At 35.4% G+C, this 24,719-nt stretch overlaps 1 protein-coding gene across 10 annotated transcripts in view; it reads right to left on the bottom strand.

The window, feature by feature from the left end:
* Positions 1-24,719, bottom strand: part of LOC128205440 (G protein-activated inward rectifier potassium channel 3-like) — a 42,819-nt gene that overhangs the window by 15,772 nt on the left and 2,328 nt on the right. For 6 of the 10 annotated variants that reach the window (XM_052907075.1, XM_052907100.1, XM_052907091.1 and 3 more), the window contains 3 exons: positions 19,244-19,383; positions 5,729-5,783; positions 1,231-2,796 (listed from right to left, as the gene is read on the bottom strand). In XM_052907075.1, coding sequence (XP_052763035.1) covers positions 1,237-2,640 — 1,404 coding nt within the window. In that variant the 5' untranslated portion in view covers positions 2,641-2,796; positions 5,729-5,783; positions 19,244-19,383 and the 3' untranslated portion in view covers positions 1,231-1,236. Of the gene's footprint in view, positions 1-1,230; positions 2,797-5,728; positions 5,784-13,142; positions 13,224-16,110; positions 16,338-16,788; positions 16,883-19,243; positions 19,384-21,466; positions 21,680-24,719 lie in introns of those variants that run through there. The other 4 variants (XM_052907127.1, XM_052907084.1, XM_052907142.1 and 1 more) reach the window with 4 other exon arrangements.

Here is a 24,719-nt window from a genome sequence, read left to right as displayed (position 1 = left end):
TTTGCAAACCAATAACATCTTCTTATGAGTTGAGGATTGCAGTTATAATTTTCTTCAGCAAGTCACAATTTGAAAAACATTTTGATTCAGTACAATGTCATTTCTGTGAATACTCAATTACAGACATAGAACATTATAAGGGTGTTTTAGGGTAACAGGTAAACAATTAAGGGAGATGCAAGTTTATGATGAAGTTTTTCTAAGAACATAACTTACAATAAACTTGTCATAGATGCCATTTCATTTGGAGATAGATGAAAAGTCGTTTTTCAACAGCGAACCAAGTGACTCTACAAACCCATCTGAAAGCTTTCAAATTGATATGAAAATTTCAATCAAATTAACAACCTGCCATATCAACTCTGCTGCATTAATATTTATAGATAACTATCTGACATCTGATTTTTCGTTTTATGAGAGTTAACATGCCAGTAATTTTAAGAACAACTTTCTGGGTCAAAGGCACTCCAATGGCACCACTAGCAGAACAGTTCCACTTCTTGATGATTATTTTTCAAATGAATGAACAAGGGACATAACTCCTTAACAGAGTGATGGGAACTGTGAAAAAACATGACTGTACATGCCTGTCAGACTGCCACTATAATCAACATTGATAACACACATGACCACTCTGTTTACTTGAATATCTGATGTGATCTTGAATTATTTAAACAAATTAATCCAATTTAAACAACAATATATTGGAATTTCTTTATTAATCACCAAAACAATTACACCTTACTTTAATGAATTTATACTTGAGACCAACCTCTCATACATTATGGAATATCACTGACATTTAAGAACACAAGCCTTAATTGAAGGACCCCTGCCATTTTCTTCCTTCTTCTGACATTAACAGCAGGTAGATCTAGAGGTTTTTGAAGCCATTAACATGGATTTATTCTACTGCCCTCGGAACATTAAATACTGAAGAAACTTTGAACATTATGAAGAAAGTCTACGAATTAAATTAATTAAAATGTTATGTTTAGGTTCAATATTTCTTATGTGCTAAATAAACATTATACAATTAATTACTTTATCCATATAAAATCAATCATAACAGAGTGCCATTATCTAAGCCATATAAGACATGAACACAACGGCAGCAGAAGTTTTGATTGCTCAAGTCATATTTCTTTCAGATGTGTCACTAAGGGTTCAAGCAATAGTTGTAATAATTTCATAATAGAAAGAGCATTTGTTTGTGCAGCCCATACTCACCTTCCGTCAAAGCAATGTCTCTGAATCCCCGTTGATTGGGAGATAGTTGCTATCCAGAGAGTCAAAGTCATTGTCATACTCAAACTCTGTCTGGGCAATGTTATTTCTCTTATACATGTAGGAGTTTGCAAAGGATTTGCTTAAGTTATTAATGGAATCTTCTTCATTGTTTGAGTCTCGTTCAATGTCAGTTATATTACCACAAATATCTGAAAGTTCTTTTGCACTACACTGAGGAGTTTCAACTGGAATGGTGTTGTTAAATCGAGAATAATCAATCTGGTATTGCCCATTCTCCTTTTGAAAAGTCACTAAACGCTCAAACCTATGACCCCAGAGAATTTCTCCTGGCAAATATGAGCTGCGTGCCTGAGTGGTCATTCCTGTTGACTCAACGATGCCTTCCAAAATCACAATAAATTCAAACTGTTCTTTGTGCAAGTCTTCAGGTGACATCTCCCAAAATGGAGATGTTTCATCAATTTTATGAACAATTATCACAGGCCATACTAAAAACAGTCTATCTAGGCCACCATCGAAACCAAGGTCTACATCAAACTGATAAAGAGGCAAGATTTCACCTTCCTTTGTCACTTTTTTCTTGATAACTAAACCCCTGATATGAGCTTCTACTATGTGAGATTTTCGCATGTCCCCGACGCGGAACAACAAACACAGCTCTCCATCCTGTTTGCATATACAGGCATTTTTACTGAACATGAGCGTCTCGGCACGCTTTTTTGGTCTTGACAGTTTTGCAAAAACAATTCCAGTCATCATTGCTTGACATATCACCCCAAAACAAGACTGTATCATCATTAGAATAATTGCTTCGGTGCACTGTTCTGTTGTATGCCTTGACCCATAACCTATAGTGTGCTGGGTTTCAATTGAGAACAAAATGGCCGAGACGAAAGACTTAATTTCTACCACACACGGTTTCCACTCAGTATCTATCATATTCTGTTCATCTAAGTCACCATGTGAAAAACATATAAGCCACCAGATTAATGCAAAAATCAGCCAACTAAATATAAATGCTAATGTGAAAACTAACAAGTTATATCGCCACTGAATATCAACTAAGGTGGTGAAAATATCTGCTAAATATCTTCTTCTTCGTTTTCTAATATTTGCCTGTGTAATGTTCACCTCTCCATTCTTATACACTAGCCTCCGTCGCATTCGTTTAGAGTAGTGCCTGTCATGTCTCCGAGAAACGACTGGAGCAGTTTTATTGTTTGTTATTTGTGGGTTGCTCTTGGCAACAAACTCTGCAAATGATTCCTGAGACCTTCGCTCAGGGTCAAATTTCTGGTGCCCACTTTCCAACAAGTCTGGTTCCCCACTTGCAATGCCGTTCGGAGGACCAGTGGCCGGATATCCATATCCTGTCTCCATGACAACCATCTGAAAGAGGCGTCCAATCAGCTCGAGGGCATGTGCTATGCCAATGTCCTTGACCTTATCTGCCTCAAGAGAATCCACTTTTAATTAGTTGATTTTCAACAGCCTTTTCTAACTTGTTGAAATTAACCCTAGACTATTTAAGAAAGTCTTCTATATCTGAAAAACAGAAACAACACCATTTAAAGGAAAACATCTTTTAAAATTAGTAAATAAACTAATCCATCTAATGATGCATTTCAAAACTCATTTTTTAAATGTTTTAACATACAATGTTTCCTTTAATCTGCAACAGTTTCAATAACAGCCTGATTTTAATCAAGATAATCTTTAGAAACTAAAGAAGCATTTTAGATATTTTAATTATACAATAAATTAGTCACATGATACAACCATTTTATAGCTCTAGTCTGAATAAGAATTTTCAGTAGATATGACCACAAGGGATGAGACTCCTTGCTCAAGTTTAATTATTTTCTTCAGTGATGCACACACATTATTCATGGCAATTGCATCATCCCTCCTGTTACACTCCATTGTTAAATAATTTGTAGCACAAACACATTCTCCAAAAGGAAACCTTTCTTGCATTACAATGTTATTTTGAACAAGTATTATGCACCAGTCAATTGTAACAATGGTCCCCCAGGTCCGGGGGTATGCCAGGGGAAATGGGCTGTGTTTTTACCTTCAAGGTGGCCCCGCAGTGCCGGGTGAATGCAGTGGTTTTGTCATTGTGCAAAATATAGCGGGGACTTGGGCCCTCCCTTTGGTCTCTGGGGTGCGGGGGCATTTGGTGAGGATTTTACCATCAGTTCCTCCCCACAGGGCGGAGATTTTACCCAGGCTTGGCTGGAGCGAACAACAAAGTCCCCGCTATTCCCAGGACCTGGGGGAGCCGTGGAAACAATTGACTGGTGCATTAAAGTGGATTAAAATTGAATGCAAGGAAAGGGTAACAAACGTTATGGACCTTGCTATTGTGCCGATTAAATATTATGGAAACATGACTGGTGTACCTGGTAACATGTGATTTTGAGTTATGTTCAAGTTTTAAGTTTTTTTGCACTATGATGACAAGGACGCTGACAACAACAACACGTAACCCATCCTTGAAAAACCAAACAAGATCAAATAACATGAAATAAGAATTAAGATTGCGATCAATAATTTAAAATCAGAAAATGAAGGAAAATCTTCACTTTTAAATCATAAGTATTCCAAAAATCTGCGAACAAGCAAAAAATAACACATGCACTATTATTTATCTTTCAAATATGGCCAATGCTCTTTATATTATACCTTACATAAATGTGTCCCTTCTTTGTATATATATATATATATATATATATATATATATATATATATATATATATATATATACAGGGCTTCTAAAACTTTGGAACCTCAATCGGTCCGGACCCGGCGACGACCCCCCCCCCCAAAAAAAAAATAATAACAAAAAATAAAAAATAATAATACCCCCCCCCCCCCCCCCCTCAAAAAAAGAAAGACCTGTTCATTAGTCCGATTTTATAGAAATGTCATACATTTTCGCGACGTCTTTTCTGTCAATATTTTTTGCGATGTGGCAATTCGTAAGAGAGCTCTAGAGCCAGCATAGCTGATTCGGTTAGTCATTGATACAAGTTTAATTCAAATGAGATTCTCATCGAGTTCTGCGGCGTTTCTAACAAGAAAGACTGCGATTGTAATTAACTGTGGCTGTCGGGAAGCGGTCAGACGACAAAAAGTGAAACATGATTTATTTGCTGAATGCTTCTTTAGTGGGTCAACATTCAACTGATAATCTTGAATAATGGTATATATCTAGATTTTTAATCGGGGCAACAAGCTTAAAGTGTGATATCAACAACGATTTTTTCATTACTGCGAATAAATATGACGTAAGCGGCGGACTCAGCTGTCAGACAATGTCGTTAATCAAGCGTACCGCTGTTGATATCTTATATACTATTACGTTAATTAATTCGGTATTTTAATGCTTTCACGGATTAACAATGACATGCATTTATCTTTAAAGCCGTTTTTAACCAGCAATGGTTCTTTATAACAATTTAAATTTAACCGTTTTGTAATTTAAATTTAACCGTTTTGTAATCAACAAACGGATATCATGTACCCGTAATGATCGACGACGACATAGCATATTGCCATGTGAAAATATGGACCGATTTTAATACTTAATCAGGAAAGCTGCAAGCAGATAATTAACACATAGTTTGTTTAATTGTGTCTTCTGCTTATACCAAAACACGTGATTGGACCGATTGCAAGCGTCTGCTAATTAACAGATAGGCTATAGAGTGATCAGCGGAAAAAGCAGCTGGTCGCATCGGTCTCATGGTAACCAAGACACTTTTATGACCTATTGGATGTAGTTTTGAATGTGTGAATGACCCATGAATGTTTGTGTATTACAATTTCTACATCTTTTACTGACTTAGTCGTTTTGAACCGAAATTACAAAAAAAAATTAGAAAATTTCGGACCGATTTTTTTTTACACTTTTTGAAACTAAAATCGGTCTGGCTTGGTCAAAATCCGTCCAGACCAGCAAATTGCTGGTTTTTAGAAGCCCTGTATATATATATATATATATATATATATATATATATATATATATATATAGATATATATATATAACACGTTGATCGGTCAGTATATATCAATGTATTTTGATAAAAGTCCAGTTTCAGCAGTCCATACATTTTTTGCTGGTCGGAACCTTGCCAAAAATGTTGTATGGACCGCTTACGTCATACAACTATTAAGTTTGGCTTGCGATTTTCACAACGGCAAAAATTTGCTAGTAAACACATCTAAAGCGCTTTAAAAATATTAAATTGTAGTATTAAATGTTTGATATAGTATAAGAAATATTTACACACCCCTTTGGGTCATTTGACATTTTAAGGACAGCCAGTCAGCCCCAAAGGTGAATGGTCCTCGGCTAACGCCTTGGTCCATATTCACTTTCAGTGGCTGCCTGGCATGTCATTATAATGTCATCTGACCCTTAGTGATGTAAAATATTTCTTAATTAGAAATTGAGTACATTTAAATTTACCTGTCAATGTAACTTGCATTCTCCTGGATACCACTTCACAACAGCCATCTTGACACTGAAAATATAACCATTACATTGCACAATAATAGACATTTTCATTGTGAACATCATATGCAACACATTAATATTTCATCCCTTAATTCATTCACAACCAAAGAACATAATGCAGCTGCTTAAAAAAAAACTAAACTTGAAATTTACTTTTTCATAGTTCCTAAAAATGCATTAAAGAAAATAACCTTGATTCTGAAATTAAACTGGAGAATTCCAGATATTTCCAGTAAATTGGAGTCCTATAATCATCCTTAATAAAGCAATTTTCAAATATAAAAAAATCAAGATGTTTTTTTACACAGAGAATATTTCTCAAGAGAGTTAAGTCTAGCGTTTGTTTTAGCACTATATTTTAAAAGAAAGTTGTAAGTTTTGGGTATGTGTCACACTGGGTCCGGTATCTCTTAGTTGAATGTGAGTATAATGCCCTGTGAGCACTTAAGAAAAACTATAATCCAAGGTGTTTCCTTTCACACTCCTGGTTCAACAATTGGTTAACTTATTGACAATAAAGGAAGTCCTTTGTCAATTATATAATACATCATAATTTCAAGTCCAAAATGACATTAAATTTGGAAATCCTTAAAGCCAAGAGGTCCGCTTATTTAAAATTTTCTGATAATGTAAAAAGGTCATTCATATAATTATTTAGATTTTTTAAAATTACTGACAAACAAAGATTGCATAATAATTAATTGAAAGTTAATAAAATGACATCGCTATTAACAATAATGGGGCACCTTTCCAACTACTGAAATAATGGCAAAGCACAAGGAGCAACATTAATTGTCTGGGTATATAATAAACTTCAATATCAATACAATAACATTAATACAGACACTAGGTATAATTTGTTCACCTCAGCTTCACAGACAGAAGCACGTTCACTATTACCAGAGTTCTTAGAAAGGTGTCCTTCCAGACCAAACAATTGTTCTTAAAATGATTTTGGCACTGCATGCAATCAATTCTACAAACAAACAAACCATTTAAATAACTTTAAAAATGACACCTAAACATAATCATTGGGTAATGGGCTTAAGATTACCAGTCAACATTCTTGTCTAGGTAACATAATACATAGATTGTTTTCTTTTTCTTTTAAGAGAATCATAATTGATAAGTGGACTCAGCAGACAAACATAAGGCAGAACTCAACAACCATACAAAGGGGCAGAGCTCAACAACCATACAAAGGGGCAGAACTCAACAACCATACAAAGGGGCAGAACTCAACAACCATACATAAGGCATAATTCAACAACTATACATAAGGTAGAACTCAACAACCATACATAAGGCAGAACACAGTAACCATACAAAGGGGCAGAACTCAACAACCATACATAGGGGCAGAACTGAACAACCATACAAAGGGGCAGAACTCAACAACCATACAAAGGGGCAGAACTCAACAACCATACATAGGGGCAGAACTCAACAACCATACAAAGGGGCCGAACTCAACAATCATACAAAGGGGCAAACCTCAACAACCATACATTGGGCAGAACTCAACAAGCATACAAAGGGACAGAACTCAACAACCAAACATAGGGAAGAAATCAAAAACCATACGTAAGGCTGAACTCAGAACTCAACAACCATACATTTGGGCAGAACTCAACAACCATACATAGGGTAGAACTCAACAACCATACATAGGGCAGAACTCAACAACCATACATAAGAGCAGAACTCAACAACCAAACTTAGGGTAGAACTCAACAACCTTACATAAGAGCAGAACTCAACAACCATACATAGGGCAGAACTCAACAACCATACATAAGAGCAGAACTCAACAACCATACATAGGGTAGAACTCAACAACCTTACATAAGAGCAGAACTCAACAACCATACATAGGGCAGAACTCAACAACCATACATAAGAGCAGAACTCAACAACCATACATAGGGTTATAACTCAACAACCATACATAGGGCAGAACTCAACAACCATACATAGGGGCAGAACTCAACAACAATACATAAGAGCATAACTCAACAACCATACATAGGGCAGAACTCAACAAAAAACATAGGGCAGAACTCAACAACCATACATATGAGCAGCACTCAACAACCATACAAAGGGGCAGAACTCAACAACCATACATTGGGCAGAACTCAACAACCATACAAAGGGACAGAACTCAACAACCAAACATAGGGCAGAAATCAACAACCATACATAAGGGCAGAACTCAACAACCATACATAGGGCAGAACTCAACAACCATACATAGAGCAGAACTCAACAACCATACATAGAGGCAGAACTCAACAACCATACATAGGGGCAGAACTCAACAACCATACATAGGGTAGAACTCAACAACCATACATAGGGCAGAACTCAAGAACCATACATAGGGGCAGAACTCAACAACCATACATAGGGCAGAACTCAACAACCATACATAAGAGCAGAACTAAACAACCATACATAGGGGCAGACCTGAACAACCATACACAGGGGCAGAACTCAACACTCATACATAGGGGCATAACTCAACAACCATACATAGGGGCAGAACTCAACACTCATACATAGGGGCATAACCCAACAACCATACAAAGGGGCATAGTTCAACAACCATACATAGGGGCATAATTCAACAACCATAAATAGGGGCATAAATCAACAACCATTACAACGGGGCAGAACTCAACAACCATACATAGGGCAGAACTCAACAACCATACATAGGGGCAGAACTCAACAGCCAAACATAGGGGCAAAAACTCAACAACTATAGATCGGGGCAGAACTCAACAACCATACATAGGGGCAGAACTCAACAACCATACATAGGGGCAGAACTCAACAGCCATACATAGGGGCAAAAACTCAACAACTATAGATCGGGGCAGAACTCAACAATCATACATAGGGGCAGAACTCAACAACCATACATAGGGGCAGAACTCAACAGCCATACATAGGGGCAAAAACTCAACAACTATAGATCGGGGCAGAACTCAACAACCATACATAGGGGCAGAACTCAACAGCCATACATAGGGGCAAAAACTCAACAACTATAGATCGGGGCAGAACTCAACAACCATATATTCATGCAGCCTTCCTCAAGCCTTTTTACATGTGATTCCAGCAGAATACTGATCATTATGCCCATTATGCATTTAGAAACATATCAAGGCCTGACAATCAAAAGGCTTGTTAAGAATCTGCCTGCTTTCCTAAAACAAGTATTTTTAAAACTTCAAGTAGAATCTTGACCATAAAAGAGCACAAGTTAAGTCATGTTTAATATCAACATTTTGTTGAATAAAATGCAACAAGCCAACCTGATATTCCTGTTACTGAGGTTTTGCTCAAATCAGATAAGACCCAGACATATAAAAGTCTTGTTGTAAATGGAGGAGGAGGGAGGGGTTAATATAGCACAACAAGCCAAACATATGATTTTGTTTCTGATGTTTTGCTAAAAACAAATCAGACCAAGACTTACTATAATCTGGTTGTAGAGGGTCTTTATAATACAACACAACAGAGTCAAACTTTTAGTCTTCTTTCTGACATTTTGTTAACAAAATATATTTAGAGCTTTTAAATGTAACCATTGTTATTTGTTCATCATTGTGACATTAAAATACATAGAACCCAAAACTAGTATAAACATTGCTCTCAGATTTGTTTAAATGATACTGGTAATTATATTTCCTGAGCACTCATCAAAGACATGAGTTCCTACCCTGCCGAGGGCACCTGCTTTAGGTATACCCAAAAGGGCAAAAAAGCTCAAATAAATTAGTATTAACCGCCTTATAAAACAACCTAAAAAGTAGATGTCCATATAACATCTGACAAGTTAAATGATCAAAAAATGGCCAGTCTGGTCAGGCTTTTTCCAACCAATTAAGTACATATAAAGAAACCTGAGCAGTATATTCAATTTCACATTGAATAAAAGACAATATTATTACAAAACTATAATTACAAATGAAAACCCTAAAGACATTTTACTATTGCTAAGCAACCAAAAATATCAATTTCAGTTTAGCTAACAGCTGATGTTGTAACAAAGCACTTGATCACAATTCTTGGAATTTGTGGAAGACATTAATATATAAATATCTGTATGCTCTTTTCTCCATTACACTCGGCAAAATACAATTATAGATGAATAATTATTGCAAAACACATTTGATTTGAAAATAAAAAAATATAGGATTTGATGATTGATAAATAAGTGAAATATTTAATGCTTAATCAAATTTCCCTTCTCATTATATTTTCAAATTGATACTTGGAATTCTTCATATATTTTCGATAAGCAGAAAATGAGGCATCATCTGAATAACTTGAATGCTGAAATAATGCTTATACTACCGACCATCGTTTTTGCAGATTTTGCTAATCGCCACGATTTTCCATACATTTGTAATTTATTTTTTACAATTCCCTGCCTTAAAAGCATATCACACACAGCATTCACCAGCATTTGTCCCTGAAATCCGGCGCATCTGAATTCTACTCTACCGGCGTCACAAAATATTTGTGTCGTGAAATTTCAAATGGCTGCATTATACCATTGTATTTTTACACTATGTAAAGCGATGTTTAATAAAATTCCGAAACATATATTTTTTTATTATTTTATTTACACAAATAATGATATAATATTTAGTAGCATTTATATATAACAGAAACTTCTCAACTCACTCAACTTCTTGGTTGCTTCATATTTCTCATGGTATGTTTTGGAGTTATGACGTTGCTTTACTCCCTTCCCCTTTACTGCCGATCCGGATATCCTCCCGGGTTTATTACCAGATTGCTCGGCAGTGGGTCGAGTGAATAAAGCATCGATCGGTGTTTTTGTGGCAGACATTTCGAATGACGATTTTACCGAAAAAAACATCCGTTATATACAAATAATATCACTCAACATTAATCACTCTATGTATTCGATACCGTTGTTTGCTCCATACACGTGCCAAATAACCCAAGGCGTTCCTTAAACCGCGATAATTGCACCTTATTATGATGTTAATTGGTCTGTCACGCCGATGTCAGCGTAGGTGTGAAAACACAACAAAGCAAGGAGCATGGGTCGTCTGCTAGCGGATTCAAAAATTACATCGACTATTTTTAGTGCAGTTTCGAATTCAAAATAAAGATTGATAAATACACGTGAAAAACATATTTGGGACCGAATATTTAGTTCGAAAAATTGATTTATTCGAAATAGTGAAGTTCGGTTTAAACATTAATTTTTACATTGAATAAAGAAGGAAAAAAATGCGGACCGAAAAAAAGAGTTCGAAATACTAATTAATTTGGTTTATCGGTGTTCGAAATAGCGGTGTTCTACTGTAGCTGTTTTCAATTTTATAAAAGCTATTTCTTTATTCTTGTACAAACTTACAACCTCTAGTCTACAAATCAATTGGTTCATACTCCTAAAATTATGCTGTGAAAATTTTCAGACGATATTGTCAACTTATTCGCACTAATCTAAATTTAGAATGCCCTTGTTAAACTTGTGTGAATAATTAATATATTGAATACAATGAAGTGTGCAATAATATGATATTTATTATTGATGATTAAAATAGCTAGTGATGTTTAGGAGAATTTTCCACAAGAAAACAAGGCAAAAAGGCCTTCAACCATGCGCTGTGAACTTTGAACTCATGATTGACCCCAGTCACTTTCATTGTAATTTTCCGAAATCTTTAAGTAATATATAGTAACATACATAACAAATTAGATTTAAACAAACCCTGCGCAATGGCCAATTTTGTTTAACTAGTTCTGACACTAACAATAACCTCTCCTCTTCCAAAAAAGATGCATGAAAAACTCACACTAAAGGTGTGAAAGCCCTTTAGCATCAATTTTACATATTTCCTAAAATGCTTAATACACTTAATATTCTTGCCACCCAATTATCAAGTGTTGGGGATGAGATTGTTTACCCTCACATGCCACATGCATGTTTTTCAGAAGTTTTACGCAGGATGCAGATGAACATGGTGATACATGTACCACCGCGTTGGTTTCCACGAAATATATCCCCGTAATGACGCAATATCTTGTGCAAAGGCAACAGTTAGTAGTTTATTTATTCTATCATTTTGAACATCTGCATTCTGCACAAGATACCATTATGTTTTATAACTAGGCAAAGAAAAATTCAGTGGTGCACTGGCTTTATCTCTTTAAATGACTTTGTTTGACATGTAGATGGAAAGGGGATGCCCCGATAAGGGGATCTTGCAAAGTAATTAAGCCCTCAAAATGCACCATAAGTTGCTCAAACTTTCTTTGGAGAGTACCACTAAACCACCTGCTAACATTTTGAACCATTTCAAATCTGATTCTGAGGTAGGGATGAATGTGAAAAGGTTGTGCACCAAAGTTACGTCCCCTGTGACATATACCACGATCCCCCCTGGCGTGTATGTCTCTTCTTCCATCTTAAAACATTACTGTTCAAAATCTGCATAATAAAATGGTATGAGACAGGCCTTCCGCTATGTCCATGTAAGACCATTCAACAAAAGGACTGTGATGGTTCTAGGAAGCTTTTATCTGGAACCTGAGTGATTGTTCTATATTTTGACCCTGGAATCTACCTTTGGACCAACTGATGACCAAGTCTTCACTTTCCTGAGATTATCAGATTTTCAATATGCAAATTAAGTCAATCTTATGGTCATGCATATATCATTGACTTTATAGGTCCGTTATTTATATTAAGCAATCCTTTTGTCTACATCCTTCCTGGGGAGTTAATCACAGCCACTACATTCCTAATGGGGAGCTAACCACAGCCACCTAATGGGGAGCTTACCACAGCCACCTAATGGGGAGCTAACCACAGCCACCTAGTTGGGAGCTAACCACAGCCACCAAGTTGAGAGCTAACCACAGCCACATAGTTGGGAGCTAACCACAGCCACCTAGTTGGGAGCTAACCACAGCCACCTAGTTGGGAACTAACCACAGCCACCTAGTTGGGAGCTAACCACAGCCACCTAGTTGGGAGCTAACCACAGCCACCAACACTCCTAATTGGAAGCTCAAATACCTATTCTCTGTTTCATACTTCAAGACTGGAACCCTACATTCTAATTCCTCAGCTTGGTAGTTCTCTCTTGGGGAAGATGAAATCATTATAATCACTATTACAAAATTCCTATAATAGAAATGAAAATGGGTAGATAAATAATTAAAAGCTTCTAATTTACTATGAATCTTAAACAACTGTGAAACATGTGGAATCAAGGGTAATACAATTTTAATAAATAAAACTACATATAATACCCTACATAATTTCATTCAAAGCAAGAAGGAAGATGTTTTTTAAATTTCAGCTTACCAATCTATCTATCTATCTATCCATCAGAACCATTCATTAAAACTTATTGAAAAACCACAGTGTAAATTGAATCAACTTTATAACAGCAAATCAAAAAACATCCTGAATAACTGAGCTTCAAGCTTCTAATCAGATTCTTAAATGTTTGTATTTCATGCAATAAAATACATTCAAACCCAATGAGCTGAAATCGATCAATTTGATGACTAAGTATGAGTCAAAAATGAACATTAAGGGATGCAAAATGCAAATGGCCCCTCTCTCTCCAAGCAATACATGAGATTCACCAAACTGTGAGTGCATCACAAAGGGTTTTGTAAGGACCTGAAGGAGATCAATACAATCATTAACAACACATCACAACTCCAAGAGGATGCTGCCGCATACTTGAATGATCTCTTGCCTTCAATGTCAAGCAAATATACTTGAGGTTGAAGGTCCGAATGCTTATGTTGGCATTCTGGGACAGTACTTGTAAACACTTAAGTTTAGAAAACTGTAAAAAAGTTCATTTTATCATACAAGAATAAGCTTCATATAACGGTATTACCTAATTTGTAACATTAACATGTATGATAAATGATTAAACTTAAAATCATTCAAAAGGATTTAGACTTTTCCTCAGCATAACCTATTTCATGACAAAATGAAATAAACAAGAGGCCCAAAAGGGCCTATGCTCTACTGGCATGGCTCTTGTGGTCATTTTCAATCCAGAGCATGTACGTTTGAGTAATAGGCAACAAATATATAGTTCACTTTTAGTGTTTGGGTTAGCTGAAAACGCTGCACGTTAAACATCTGAGGACAGGAAGTGTTGTAAGCAGATTAGTCGCATGAACTATTTTAATATGTGCCAAGTAAAGGTAATCTGAGGGTAAAAAATATTTGCTTTCAAAACTGTACCCATCGTCAAAATTTCATTTCTGTAGCTTTAAAAATAAAAAGTCGCTCAAAGGTAAAAGTCAAGGACATCCGAGGACAACATTAATGCTTGTTTGCAAAACTGTTCACATGGTCAAAATTTCATTACTGTAGCTTTAAAAATTAATAAGTAAGTCAAAAGGGGTGGGGCCAGCTTTTGCCCCAGGGGCATTATTTCAAATGTTTTCAATTGCATCATATGATGCTCCACAACAAATATCAAAGGTATGGGTGAAACAAGAAGATTTTGAAAACATTTCTTAAATAAGTCTCTAGGAAAATAGTGACACCCAGGGCAGTGCAAGTTTTGACCCAAGAGGCATAATTTGAACAACCATGGTAGTGGACCACAAAATAAAGCCTTGTTCAAAATAGCAAGGATTTGCATAGTGGTTTCAGACAAAAAGGTTTTTAACATTTCCCAATTCAAGGGGGGGGGGGGGGGGGGGGTGGAGTCCCTTACAAAGAAAAGAGAACTCTTCCCTGGGCCTTCGCTTCGTCAATGTCGCAGAGGTTGTTTGCATTTGCCGCACTGGTCCCTTGCGGGACAATCTTCGTGGGTGGGGGGGGGGCAGTAATGACCCCAGGGGCATAATTTGAACAAACCTTCACAAGCAATTGTGTAAACTTGGCTAAAAATAGACTTCGCTCATGTAGACTTGGCTAATAATAGACTTAGCTTAAAATAGCATTTTTTATACTTTCAAGACCCATAATCCAGGCATGCGTGGGCAGATCTGGCTGGTTTTCAAAAGGAACCGAGTTCTAATGGATCTAAATACTGTACAAGTTTCATCGAGATACAATCAAAACTGAAGACTGTATCATGTTCACAAGCAATTGTTTACACACAACTGATTTTTTAATACTTTCAAGGCCCATAATCTAGGCATGCATAGGTGGATCTGGCTGGTTTTCGAAAGGAACCGATCTCTAATGGATATCTAAATACTTTACAAGTTTTATCGAGATACAATCAAAACTCAGAAGACTGTATCGTGTTCACAAGCTAGTGTTTACACAATAGCATTTTTTTATACTCTCAAGGGCCATAATCTAGGCATGCATGGGCTGATCTGGCTGGTTTTCGAAAGGAACCGAGCTCTAATGAATATCTAAATACTGTACAAGTTTCATCAAGATACAATCAAAACTCAGAAGACTGTATCGTGTTCACAAGCTAGTGTTTACACAATAGCATTTTTTTATACTATCAAGGGCCATAATCTAGGCATGCATGGGCGGATCTGGCTGGTTTTCGAAAGGAACCGAGCTCTAATGGATATCTAAATACTGTACAAGTTTCATCAAGATACAATCAAAAATGAAGACTGTATCGTGTTCACAACCAATTGCTTACACAATAGCATTTTTTTATACTATCAAGGGCCATGATCTAGGCATGCATGGGCGGATCTGGCTGGTTTTCGAAAGGAACCAAGCTCTAATGGATATCTAGATACTGTACAAGTTTCATCAAGATACAATCAAAACTGAAGACTGTATCGTGTTCACAAGCAATTGTTTACAGACGCACGAACGCACGACCGCACGGAAGCACGGATGCACATACTACGTACACATTACCATCGCATAAGCTCTTCTGGCCTTTGGCCAGTAGAGCTTAAAACTGTATCAATAAATATTCAGTAAAGTAACTCATGTGTTTGCACCCTTTCCCGTACACTTTCAGTCTAGACTTTAAAATATTATGCTTTGCACCATTGAATACAGAGTGCCTATTTAAAAGGTAATAAATGTTGCATTTGCCACTAAAATAAATCCTACATTGAATGTGGTCTACTATTTCAAAAAGAAGTTGAATGCACAAGATGCAGTTAAAACAGAATATAAATGAAGACCTGATGAAGTTAAACCTTCAACATGGACCATCTAATCCCATTTAATGCAGGACTTGGCAGTGAAGGAACTGTGTAATACATTTAACATTTAACTTTGAAAATTTAATAAAAAAATATGATACAATCAGGAGAACCTGGCATTCATTAGTCTATACAAGATCATTCTAAGTCACGATACTTACCAATTATAAAGCACAATATTTCCTTAATATCTGAGCAACACACTACTCTGTACACAGACCATTATCTTTCCCAGAAGAAAACTGCATTCTGCAGCAATCAATACTGATCAGCATCTAAACATCTGAATAATCCTCCATATCTACAATCAGTGACACAATTCATCTATTCAATCCAACTATCACTTATTTCAATACATGGAAACTAATAACTGTTATAAGAACATGTGACTTTCTCCGATACAAGTCGCTACTGACTTGCTACTGACTCGCATGCAGAAGGCAACAGCTGCTGCTAAAGAGAACAATAAGCCACCAACAGCGAACAATTATTGGTGAACATGAACAATTATTGGTGAACACGCTATCTTAGGAATCCATGATATGTTTAATGTGTATAATTATTGGTATTACTGCAATTGCTATAGTCCTATCAACTGTGGGTCTTTCTGGCATGTAGTTCTGACTAAGGGGTGGACAAGAAATATACACAAATCTTCATCAGTAAAACCAAAAGATAATATCTTACAAAACAAACAGTATCCTATAATAATTACTCCTGGTATGTAGCAAACCATATCATTTAGAATTTGTTTTCAAGATAATGCTATTATGGCATTTTGTGTCAAGGCCAATTGACTGCAAGATCAAGCTTACAGTGAGAAGTTGTATAATCAATACCTGAATCAGGGTGATCCAATTAATCAGGGCACTAATCATAGTAGAAAGGTGTCACATTCAATAAATCACTCATGTAAACAGCCCCTGAGTTTCTCTGCAAAACAACAAGAGAGTTTATGGACAACTGATACATGATCCAAGTTTCAGTAGACAGTAATACGACAAAATGGGTGCGGCTTTAAAGGAAATAAAGATCTTAAATAAAATCTTACACAGTAAGAGTGAAATCAGGGCTTTTTCTGCCCAATTTGGGAAAAAGACCCTAGGCATTTTGGGAAATTTTGCGTTGTGAAAATGCCGAAATTGGGAAATTTTACAGTTAAATGAAAAAGCTGTTTAGTCTCCTGCGAATTTGGAAATAATTTTATATTAGTTTATTTCCCTTTAAAAGACCCAAAATGGCTGAAATATCAATCCTTGGGTGTAATTATCTATTGCAAAAAATTGATCAATATTGACAGATAATATTTCATACAGATATCTGAATGTGATATGATTTCCGAGTTCAATTATCATAAATCTTTACATCACATAATTTATTAGGATGTTGAAAATGAACCAGTGCAGTACATGTAAAAAGACTTTCAAAAAAAAATAAAAATAATATTTGATTGGGATTTTTTTCTGAAGATTGGGAAAAATATCTTATATTTTGCTTTGGGAATGGGTCCGATAGTCGGACCCGTCGGTACTATAGAAAAAGCACTGGAAATATAAGAATATTCAAATAACTTCTGGTTATAATTATTATGATTACCATATAACTTGCTCTACATGGCACCTGAATCCAAAGATAAAAAAAAATATGCATAGCAGAACAAAAATGCACAATGATTCAACAGTAAAACAGTTTTTATTTACTTCAAAGAAAATTATTTACCATACATTAGCAATTGGAATACATTGCTGTTGATAATACTGATAACATTTTCATGGCATTTTGGTCTAATGAACTCATTTAACTGTAATGAGTAAATAAATGGGGGAATATGATTATGCATAGTGGGGTAACAACATGGAATTAATACTTTGGGAAGATATTACTAAAGCAAATATTAAGCATTTACAATATAAAGAAACTTGCAATGTCTTCTGAATGAATTCTTCAAAATGAAAGTTTTTCAAAACTCCCTTTGTCACTGCCCTCCAAGGGAGATTACTGCATAGGAATTTAAGCAATATCTATATACAAGAGGAAATTGTTATGGTAGCATGTAACCTTCAGCAGTGAAATCATGAAAAAGATGTTTTTTAAATCAATATTTTTACACATCAATGAAGGGATGTTATAGCTTTATACTTCATGATCACTTAAATTACACATGTTTAAAACACATTTGGTCACGAAACTAGGATAAACTTATAAACAGCCTTATTCCGCACTGTATGAATTGATGCCAATGTTGAGCTAGATCTTTGACAATATCAAATATAGAATGACTAAGTAATGTTTCATATATAATGTTAATAATTCATTGATTAAGACCTTTACAGAGTGCTCCAAAACTTTACCACTTATAAGCTTATCAAAACACATATCGATTTCATCATGATATCAACATATTACTTTTCATATTTTGGGTAAATAGTTACTAAGATACTCTAAGCCTACCCATCAGGGTATTAAATTGCATCATTGCACCTATTAGATGTCTGTATTTGACACACCTATCAGAGGTTGGTCCAAGAAGCTACATAAGAGGGGGCATAACTTATGGGCGCAAACTTTCGACATGCACCCTGCTACCCTATAGATAAAATTTATATGGTTTAAAATGTTTGCAGAGGGGTAATGGGGAACTCCCCCAGAAAAAAATTAACAATACAATTCAGAAATAGAGTATTCTCATCTTATTTTATTCCTTTTTTCACTAATATTAACATCAAAAGTTAACATGGACTATTTTTTGGAGGCTTGGTAGGGGGGGGGGAGGGGGTGGGGTGCGCCAGGTGCAAGCTGCTGGTTCTGCCCATTTTGAAATAGCTGCAGAGTTCAAAGTGCTGCACTGCGGACACCGGGTAGTTTCATAATACTGCCGGCTGTGGGCACTGCTTACTTAGTTACATTGCCGCCACAGTTATACAATACTGCTGTCTTGCATTGGAGTATGAAGAGAAGATATGAAAAGAGCAGCAGGATGCTTGCGATATGTATGTATTTTGTTGGTGAAATTGTCATGATAAGTTCTGATATTGATATTTACATTTGTTTCTTTGTGAATATGTTTCAAGCGTGTTAATGAATAAATGATGTATGTGAAGCTCTCTAAATAAAGGGCTAGTGAATTAACGAAAGAAATATTGGCGGCAGCAAACTACTTGACCAAACAAGTATTCCTGAAAGAGATCTTTGCTCCTAGATAAGTCCTTGTTGTTATGAGCAAGGGGCAATTTTGTGTAATGTAAGTCTACAAGTCTACAAAACTTAGCCAGACACAACAGTTTCACCACAGACCTGGATTAATGTCTACATTGGTAGTTGGTTGGTTCCAAGCTGACACTCAATACATCAGGCAGCACAATCCTAGATGACTTTCCATTGATTTCAGCCGGTTCCTATTCTCTATGCTGAGCTGGTTCCGTCACTCATGTGAACTGAAAATATAAAAAAATGTTCCATAGATGGACAGAAGCAACTGACCAAAGCAGAAGCAGCAGCCAAATTACAGCTCATGGCTGCTTCCATGACATTCCATGTGGCAAAACAATCTATCACCCAGCCTAAAATGCACCATGAATCATCCTTCACCATGTCAGAGAGCCATTGGGTCAGATCATGTACTTTATCAGGGAAATACTTGGCAACAGTGATATTCTGTTGAATGGAATTTACTGCGCCAAGAACACCATGGCTTCATATTTCTTGGTCAAATATTGATGCTGATGGGTCAATATGAACCTTCATGTTTGTTTTCTCAAACTTTATCTCTTGCAATATTCAAATTATATAATTTATCTCTCTTTTTCTCCATATATTTAATTACCAACCAATAACTTGTTGTGATAACCCAAATCAAGTGAACATATGATGATGCTTTGTTGTTTATCATAAGTACATTTGTACTATATAACAGATAACCATGGTTATAAATTGGCTGACTCATCAATAATATACCCTGTGTATTATGAATGGGTTTGTTGCTCTTCCATGATTGTGACCTTCACCCCTGCCAGATGACCTTATAACATATTCAACATTTCCGGAAACAAGCAACACAGTCAGTTATCTGCTGTGGAAATCTTGCTATAAGAGGAATAATCTCCCGGAAATGCTTGAAAATGACTCAGAAAACATTGTTCGGAAGAGCTATAATTAATATTCCAGACATCAATGGAACTACCTAGGTGGTTTCAGCAAAGAAGATAGGAATTAGGCAATGATGCAATCTAATTTACAAAATGGATCATTTTTTTTAAAATTGAGGATTGTGAACACACAGCTATTAACTCCACTCAGCCAGCTATGGTGGGCCATGTACATTGTCTGGAGGGCTTTGTCAATCCATTTAAACTCCACCTCTTAACTGACTTTACTGTTATATTTATCACTAGAAGCATTGCTGAAAAACGACTCACAGGGGAAACGAAAAAAACTAGCTTACACTGCCATTGTTATAGAAAACATGCTTAGTCAGGAAAATGATATTCTGTATGAGGAAAACTGGAAATAAGAGTTAACAAACTGAATCAGGACCCTTAATGAAATAGGGTAACAAATAACTGTATCATAGGATACAAAACAAACATTATTGTGATGCATATGTACATGTATATAGTAAGCAGAAGTTTTGTAGCAGCCTTTTATGTCAACATTTTGTACCATATGAAATTGTAAAACAGACCTGCAAAATATGTGTGAACACTGTAATTAGGTTACAATAGTTCCCCCCACATTAACTTTCATCCAATGAACATAAAGGCAGCATATATTTTAGTAATATATTAACCCTCCATTGATATTTTCAGATTAGCAATGATGAAATTAAAGATGCCATAAGAAATCAGTGTGGTTTTCCCATACCTACCATTGAATTAAATCAATTATTCTACTGTTTGAACCGAAAATATTTAGGTTTCCCAAAAAAATAACTATTAAACTTCCTATTCGACCCAATACATCATTTAAGTAAACAGTTAAAAAAAACCATGAAAATGAATACTTTGATACAATTATAACATGTTTATAACCACATACCACTTCATGTTCCATACAGAGTAAATATTTGTATAAACCTCCAAAAAGGCTTTATAACCACCTGTCTATTCATAATGTACAAGTCAATGATTGCATTGGATATACTTGATAAGCTTCAATATTAACTCTGTTTATTTATATTCAACTTAAGCAGAACACAAAGAAGATTATGACATTCTGATCAAGAAGTATCTACATAAATAGTTCTCAAAAAGGAATAAAAGAATCTTATAAAAAAAATTGTATATTTAAACTACAGTATAAAATATGTTGGAACTTAAATTCTTTCAATTTGTTCAATTCTTAATTGGTGTAGTTTTTCAACATTTCGGATGTGATTATTAAAAGAAAAACAAGAAATAAACTACGTTGATAATCAGAAGCAAGATCGTTATAATTTAGCATTTATTCAAGTGACGCTAAACTAAAATTCTAATTTAGTTCTAATACAAATCTCAAACATGAGGACATTGTTGTACTTACATATCAGTTATCCTGAGAACCTTTGAGGAAATTAAATCCAAAATGAAACAATATAAACAACATATCATGTCAGTACACAATATGAACCATTTTCCTAGAAAAGTAGAATTATTATGTTTGTTTAATATTCTAACCACTTTCTAAGAATTCACATGCACTATTATAATAAAGATACTCCAGAGCATTGCATTGATTTAGATGCTATATTTCAGACAAGACACACCACTATATTATTGATGTTAATGAATTGTTTAATCTTAACCAGGAATCTCAAATAGCAGGAAATTATAATTTAAGCCCTTGAGACCTCTTTACAGGGCTAAATGACTCATGCACTCCTCTTCACCTCTTCTGTTAACCACAATGTAGTCTCTTATTCATTCAAACTTGTAATCATGCTCTAAATTCTAATATTCTGCTCTTTTGGGTTTATTTTTATTTTAACTGTTTCAAACTTGAAAAAAAATATCGACAACAAGTGAAATGGTGGTTTAGTTGATAACAGATACACACCAATAAAAAGCCTCACTATTTCATTCCTCTGAATGGCTTAACATCCTTCACCAAAATGCATTACCAACCATAAATAAGTAATAATGCTGATATGTATTACCCATCATTCTCAAAGTGAACAACAACTTTTTTTCTCCTAAATACCACAACTTTCTTCCTTCTAAATACCAAAAACAACATTCAAGGTCAGTTATAATGTACATATCAGCCGTGCATTACTCTGACAGAGGTGTAGCTTCATGTAAGCACTGGAGGCCACCTTAACCCTGACCCCCACCACCCCCCCCCGTGAAGAATGGATCTGCTTATCAAGCTCGTTAAAGCTATGCCCCTGACTGCATCACACAAAGTCTACATCCAACAAGCCAGCAAAGATTTGTGAAAGAATAGAAGCAGCTAGTGAATAATTGTAACAAACGTCCTAAAAAAAAGAAAATAAAGACGACAAAAAAATTGGTAAAGTTTTGACAGAAAGGTAGGTTTAAGCCTTATGCTCAAAAATGGCAAGAGAAGCTGAGTGAGTGGATCAAAGTTTTGATATAACATTTGTGCCAGAGAAAACATTTACACTTGAGGGAACAGCCAAACAGTAGGATAAGCTTTAACACCTGAAGAACATATAGTCAAAAGATACAAACAAAATTGGAGCTATCACAGACATGATGAGTACCCCATAACTCTTGTGAGACACATTGAAATGTCTTACAAATTGCAGGTGCACAACAGCATGCTTACACTAACCAACATTTCTTGGTAGTAACATAAGTGTATATAAGTTACACAATAAATTTGGAGCAATATTTTTCAAACCGTTTTTTTTTTTTTTACTTAGTCAAGGACCATAACTCTTGTTAAACCATCATTCCCTTGAAGTCTGAAGTCAAGTTTTTTAACAGTATGGGATGCTAGATAGAAAACTTATAACAGATAACTTGTAACTGCCATGACAATTAACAAGAGCTGTCACAAAGACAGCGCGCTCGACTATTCCGCCGCTTTTCAATGTAAGGATTGAAAAGTTTTGGCGAAACATGCACAGATCACTGTTAGATTAGATTTCAATGCAATACATGGTGTGCTGAGATATAAACATAAATGTAGTTCCATGCAAACTATTAACGAGAATTTCTAAGTCTAATAATAGAGGGCCATTATTTGCAAAATACAGTTATCTAACTTAGTTATTATTACATTAAGTTGGGTGGTTGAATACCATTGTATAAAGTCTCAATGCAATACATCAAATAGTTGCTGAGATATAATCCTATGTGTGCTAACATGCAAGACCTTAACCAGAGTTTCTAAGTCGCATAATAAAGGGGCAAAAATTATATATAATAAAAGATAGAGTTATCTTACTTGATTAAATAAGAAGGTTAAATAGATGGGAGCCTGTGTGTAAAGTTTCAATGCAATACATGATGTATTCGCTGAGGTATTGACTTAAAAGTGGTTACATGCAAAACCTTAACCAGAATTTTTATGTCGAATGAAAAAGGGGCCATTATTTTAATTTAATGCAAACTGGAGTTATCTTACTTGGTTATTTAAGTAGATGGTTGAGTACCATTGTATAAAGTCTCAATGCAATCCATCAAGTAATTGCTGAGATATTAACCTATGTGTGCTTACATGCAAAACCTTAACCAGAAATTCTAAGTCAAATAATAAAGGCCCATAATTTGAATTATATTCATAAAAGTGTTATCTGGGAATACATATCTAATGTTTCAATGCAATACATGATATATTTGCTGAGATATTTACTTAAATGTGGTTACATGCAAAACCTTACCCAGAATTTCTAAGTCGATTAATAAAGGGCAATTATTTTGCATTCAATGCAAACTAGAGTTATCTTACTTGGTTAATTTAGTAGGTTGGATGGTTGAGTACCATTGTATCAAGTATCAATGCAATACCTCAAGTAGTTGCTGAGATATCAACCTATGTGTGCTTACACGCAAAACCTTAACCAGAATTTCTAAGTCGAATAATAAAGGGCAATTATTTGCATTGAATGCAAACTAGAGTTATCTAACTTGGTTAATTTATTAGGTTGGATGGATGAGTACCATTGTATCAAGTATCAATGCAATACCTCAAGTAGTTGCTGAGATATTAACCTATGTGTGCTTACACGCAAAACCTTAACCAGAGTTTCTAAGTCGAATAATAAAGGGCAATTATTTGCATTAAATGCAAACTAGAGTTATCTTACTTGGTCAACTGAGTAGGTTGGATGGTTGAGTACCATTGTATCAAGTATCAATGCAATACCTCAAGTATTTGCTGAGGTATTTTCCTATGTGTGCTTACACGCAAAACCTTAACCAGAATTTCTAAGTCGAATAATAAGGCCTATTATTTGCATTATATTAAAACATTTTTTATCTAACTTCATTAATTTAGTATGTAAGATAGTTGGGAATACATATCCAAAGTTTCAATGCAATAACTGATGTATTTACTGAGATAATGACTAAAAGGTGCTTACATGCAAAACCTTAACCAAGGTGTGACGCCAACGCCGACGCCGACGCCAGGGTGAGTAGTATAGCTCTCCTTATTCTTCGAATAGTCCAGCTAAAAACTATAAAACAGCAAGAGCATAAACTTGATATGTCTATTTAACTATAATAATGATAAAAGAGAGGCTTTGTGCTGGTGGTGGAAGGGTTTTGACTCTTTAATTAGGTTACATGATCTGTGACTTCCATTGATAAATTAACGAAGTTTT

Source organism: Mya arenaria, chromosome 2 (genome assembly GCF_026914265.1).
Source record: "Mya arenaria isolate MELC-2E11 chromosome 2, ASM2691426v1".
Lineage (NCBI taxonomy): Eukaryota > Metazoa > Mollusca > Bivalvia > Myida > Myidae > Mya > Mya arenaria.
Note: the sequence above shows the minus strand (reverse complement) of the source record. Positions and strands in the feature narration are given on the sequence as shown.